At 44.0% G+C, this 5,680-nt stretch overlaps 1 protein-coding gene across 1 annotated transcript; it reads left to right on the forward strand.

The window, feature by feature from the left end:
• Positions 1–2,762: 2,762 nt before the first annotated feature.
• CRP (C-reactive protein) lies at positions 2,763–4,511 on the forward strand. Its single transcript, XM_077759988.1, is given in 2 exon segments — positions 2,763–2,877; positions 3,468–4,511. Coding segments are annotated over 2 exon segments (672 nt in total). The 5' UTR covers positions 2,763–2,813; the 3' UTR covers positions 4,076–4,511.
• Positions 4,512–5,680: the final 1,169 nt, after the last annotated feature.

Here is a 5,680-nt window from a genome sequence, read left to right on the forward strand (position 1 = left end):
GAGAGCAAACCAGATGTGCCTTTCAGGCACTGGAGTCTAGCTGCTCCAGGATTCAATAAAACAATAGTCTTATTGTTTTAGTCCCATCTACCATGTTCCTATTTATTCAATAAACCATCACCATGATAACAAGCATTCTGTTTGTCTCAGAATGTTCCTCTTTCTCCACAGCTGATACTTTGGATTGTTGAAGTTTGAGATGTTTGTCTGATCTACTGGGGCTTTAAAGCAAGGAGGAACCGAAATGCCAGGGTGTTGGGAAAGGCTGAGGTCCTGCAGGATTTTTATTGGCACATCATGAGCTGCACAGGAAAGGGGGCAGAGAGTTTCTGAGCAAACACATGTGAGGCAAGAATAACAGGCACAGGGCATCCTGAGTCAATGCACCTCTACCCTGATGAGGTTCATGGGCATGGTCAGACCTCATGAGTGATCACTGTGCTGCCCTGGCAGGTTACCAGAACCAGGAGCCAAATGTGATAGTGTTCACCCCAGACGGCTTACTCTCCCTCTTCCTTGTCTTTCTTTTTATCTTCTCTTTTATTGCTTTCACCCTCCCACTCCCCTATCTCCTCATCTCTCTGTCTCACTCTCTTTCAGTGGTAAGCCTTGTTCAGAATATCCAGTTTGGAGATCTTCCTGACAGTGTGCTGGGCTCCTTGAAGTCAATAGTATTTCCAGTAGAATCCACCCATCCTACTGGCACCTGCATTATTTGGACTCCCCCAGGGAGCCCAATGATAACAACAATTGTTACTTACTATATATTTTTTTTCTGTTCAAATTATATATCTACCTTTTTTAAAAGAAATTTTTAATCTTCATTTATTTTTAAGAGAGAGACAGAGTGCAAGCAGGGGAGTTGCAGAGAGAGAGGGAGGCATAGAATCCCAAGCAGGCTCCAGGCCCTGAGCTGTCAGCACAGAGCCTGATGCAGGCCTTGAACTCATGAATTGCAAGATCATGACCTGAGTCGAAGTTGGACACTCAACTGACTGAGCCACCCAGGTGCCCCTACAGACCTACATTTAATTGGGCAAATGGTTACAATAAGGAGAGAAAAACTTTTGAAGTAAGCACTTTAAGCCAGTATTATATTTTATTTTATTATCATTTTTTAAAGTTTATCTGTTCAATGAGAGAGACAGACAGAGAGAGAGAGAGAGACAGACAGACAGACAGACAGACAGACAGACAGACAGACAGACAGAATATCCCAAGCAGGCCCTATGCTGTCAGCAAGGAGTCTAGCTAGGGCTCGAACTCATGATCAGTAAGATCATGACCTGAGTTGAAATCAAGAGTCAGGCTTTCAACTGACTGAGCCACCCAGGAGCCCCATAGCCAATCTTACATTTTAAAAATAAGATGCAGAAAATTTGAGAAAGGGTCATTTGAAAGCAAATTTAACTGCACATCATTTAAAAAAACCAAGCTTTTCCAGAAATATACTGCCATTTAAGAGTCCCATTATTTTATATGTGTGGAATATGCCACCCACATCGTAGCTGGTTCTTCTGGTCGATTGAGAAATAACCTTTCTTACCAATTTTTCACTGAGTATCCATAGGAAAAGTTATGATCAGACCATGATGAATAAGCTCAAAGTTCTTTTCACATGAAACGATAATGTTTTATATGGAAATGTATATATTGCAAAATACAAAATCAGGATGTCAAACTGATCTTTTTCTCTGGTCTAAGTATTCTGGGAGTAAACCCAAATAGCCCCATCAGACTGGGTATACTACTGATAAAATTAATTAGACTGAATTAGCAGCTTTTTGAGCTTCAGGGACTACTAACCTTCATTCTTTTTTCCTTGCTTCTTAATTAAATGCGCGCGCGTACGCACGCGCGCGCGCGCGCACACACACACACACACACAAACTTCATTTTAGAAGCCATGTACCCACCTTATCGAAATGTTGATGAGGGAAAAAGTCCCCTACAATTTCAATACTATGCTAAAAGTACTTTCTGTATGGGGGTATTCCTTGTAGATTTTTTTCTAAACAAGTTACTTCTTAAAAAAAATAGCACACAGGGGCTCCTGGGTGGCTCCGTTGGTTAAGCATCCGACTTAAGCTTGGGTCATGATCTTGCTGCTGGTGAGTTCAAGCCCCATGTCAGTCTCTGTGCTGATGGCTCAGAGCCTGGCGCCTGCCTCTGATTCTGTGTCTCCTTCTCTCTCTGCCCCTCCCCAGTTCATGCTCTATCTCTCTAAAACAAATAAGCATTAAAAAATATAAAAAGTGTATAAATAAACTTATGTTTTTTCTTATAGTATCATAAGCATTTTTACATGTTGTGGCATAAAATTCACAACCAGTGTTGTAAATGGCTGTCCATTCTGTTTAGGAGATGTGGGTTTATACCATTTATTTAAACATGCCCCCAATTTCGAAGTCCACTACCCTAAGTATTGCTGTCTTTGTGAATAAAGCCTCCTCCAGCCCCCAAGCCACTCTCCAATATTCTGGAGGATTTCTCCGGAATGTATTTTCAGGATGTGACTGTTTTGGTTCACCGAGCACCTCCACACAGCGCTGTTGGAGAACCAGCAGGCATTACAGAATCTCTGCTAAATAACCCACATTGATCGCTCATTTTGTGATTTATCTTGGTTTATTTGCTCTTTGGACTTTGATTCATGGCACCAAAGGGCAATCTTGGAAATCATTTACCCACCAGCTGAGGTCACTATGATTGTGGCTCATAAAAGGTCAAGTGGAGCAGGCCAGAGATGGGGATCTCAGCCACCGATACTCTTTCCACAACAATTCTGGGCCTGGTGGCAGCAGGGAAGAGACATGGACAAGTTGTCATTGTGTTTCCTGGTCATCATCAGCATCCCTGGTGCTTTTCTCCTAGAAGGTAAGTGTTGCTTTGAATGGTCTCTGAGTTCTTGTCTCTGGGCCAGGCTGTGTAAAGCCATCGGGAAAATGGCCAGCGTGAGGAAGGGATGGTGGTTTGGGGAAGAGGGCAATCTGTTTTCTGAATCCATTCTGTCCATACATAGTGACAGAATACACCTTCATGGCCTAACAGGGTGTTCAAAAAGAGACCCTAGGCCCTAATGGAATCACTTGTGTTAAGCGCCCCATCAGCAAACCAAGACTTAACTACCTAACCTCACTTCAGTGCTAGCCTCCCCCTGGAATATAACCTTTAGCCAGTCAGTGGGTTAGCAACTGGTTAGCACTACCGAGGTAATTCCCCTGCAAACAGCCCTTCCTTCCCCCAGGGGAAGGAGACTCTGCTTGAAATAATCTACCCCTTGCTAGAAACTTTCTCTTCCTGAACTTTCTCCCATGCAGCTCCTCAAGGTCCTTTCTTTCTGCTAGATGAGATGCTTCACGAATCAGTGAATAAGGCAAATTAGATCTTTAAATTTACTCCTCTGAATTTTGTTTTTTAACATAACTCAACTGTTGACATTTTCTCTCTGTTTTCTTGTCCCACAGACCTGAACAATAAGGCCTTTGTGTTCCCTCAAGAGTCTGATAATTCCTTTGTGACCCTATTTGCTCAGGCCCAGGAGCCACTGAAGGCTTTCACCATATGCCTGAAAGTCCATACAGCCTTGACCCGCCCATATAGCCTCTTCTCTTATGCCACCAAGGCACATCATAATGAGACCCTCCTCTTCAAGGAAAAGCTTGGCATATTCAGCGTATCTGTGGGTGGCACTGACGCCTACTTCAACATTCCAGAGAGTGCTTTTGAACCAATGCACTTCTGTGCTACCTGAGAGTCCATCTCAGGGATTGTAGAGCTCTGGGTGAATGGGAAGCCCATGGCAAGGACGAGCCTGAAGAAGGGATACACTGTGGGGACAGAAGCAAGCATCATCCTGGGGCAGGAGCAGGATTCCTTTGCTGGGAGCTTTGATAAGAACCAGTCCTTGGTGGGAGACATTGGAGACGTGAACATGTGGGACTCTGTGCTGACACCAGCTGAAATGAACACCATCTACAATGGTGAGATCCCAAGCGCCAACGTCCTGAACTGGCAGAATATGATGTACAAGGCACAAGGTGAAGTGTTTGTCAAGTCCCAGCTGTGGATCTGAGATCTTTTGTCGGTCTTGAAGTTGCCTCCAATAAGGAGGAGGGGGGGGTCACACCTTGCAAGGCCCTCATTTGTCCTGGCTCTGAGGGGTGAACCCTACATGCATGGGGGGCTGTGTTTCCCTCTGCCTCCTCCACTCTGCTTTTAACAGCACAAGGGACAGCGCAGGGCAGAGGGGTTGTTCACGACTGTACATCAGAATCACCAGGCCATACTACCCGATCTGGGGGAGGGGCACCTGGGGGGCTCAGTCGTTTGAGCTCAGGCCACGAGCTCACGGCTTTGTGAGTTTGAGCCCCATGGTGGGCTCTGCACTGACAGTGTGGAACCTGCTTGGGATTCTCTCTCTCTCTCTCTCTCTCTCTCTCTCTTTCTGTTCCTCCCCCACCTGCACTGTGTCTCTCTCAAATAAATAAATAAACAAACTTAAAAGAAAATCTGATTTGTGGCACCATCAATGTTTCTAAAGTTCTCCAAGTGAGTCCAGTGTTCGGTCAAGATGGAGAGCCATGCATTTGAAGTGTGTTTAGGAGCCACCTTTTTTTTTCCTCCTGGAAGACTGCGTATGTTTACCTATAGTCCTGTCAACATTTTAATTTCTTTTTAAAGGCAAACCCACTTCATTTTATGGTGCTTTCATGAGTTATCTGCATAATCCAGGAGGAGAATTTTCCCAGCATTCTGACCCCACCATCCATCAAGATGTGGTCATTGTAATTTAGAATTCTCTTTAATTATTTAATCCTTTGAATTTGAAGATTTAAAAATCTAATGAGAAATGTTTTGTTGTCGTTTAGGTTTAATTTGTTCTTTTTTCTTCTGGATCCCCAATTTTCATTGTGTGATATTTCCATTATTTTCCCTTCTTATTTATCATCACCCAGACCACTCTTAACCTATGTGCTTTGTCCTAATAATATGAGCTTTTATTTTTTTAAGCCTTTCTGTCACATCAGTGATTTGTTTTGCTGTCTGGCTTATTGGGATACCTGCTATTTCTAATGCCTCTGAAAATCTCACAGTGCTTTCTGAGTTTGTCTGGAATCTCTTCTTGGATTTAGTATCGTCTTCTCATCAGGTCCCTGTTTTCTTCAGTTTGCTTGAGAGTTTAATACCTAACATTTTCTGAATTTTCCTGTCATTACTCTTTTTGAATTTTTTAAAATGTTTTTATTTATTTCTGAGAGAGAGAGAGAGAGAGAGCATGAGCAGGGGAGGGTCAGAGAGAGAGGGAGATACAGAATCAGAAGCAGGCTCCAGGCTCTGAGCTGTCAGCACAGAGCCCAATGCAGGGCTTGAACCCATGCACTGTGAGATTGTGACCTGAGCCAAAGTTGGATGCTTAACCCACTGAGCCACCCAGGCGCCCCATGTCATTACTCATTTTGAAATAAATCTTTTCCGTGCCTTAAGTACTGGTCTTTCATGTCTTAGTACTTTTCCATCATCTGGCTGCTCAAAACCAGTGTGAGGGGTGAGTTCTTGAGCCCCTTCCTGCTTGGCTGGCCACGGTGAGACCCTGACAACTTCAGCAGGCCACCTGGGGACTCATACGACAGCCTGCAGCTCCCCTTCCAAGTGATTGTCACTTCCACCAGTTTCTGCC

This window comes from Crocuta crocuta, unplaced genomic scaffold (assembly GCF_008692635.1).
Source record: "Crocuta crocuta isolate KB4526 unplaced genomic scaffold, BGI_CrCroc_1.0 scaffold133, whole genome shotgun sequence".
Taxonomy (NCBI): domain Eukaryota; kingdom Metazoa; phylum Chordata; class Mammalia; order Carnivora; family Hyaenidae; genus Crocuta; species Crocuta crocuta.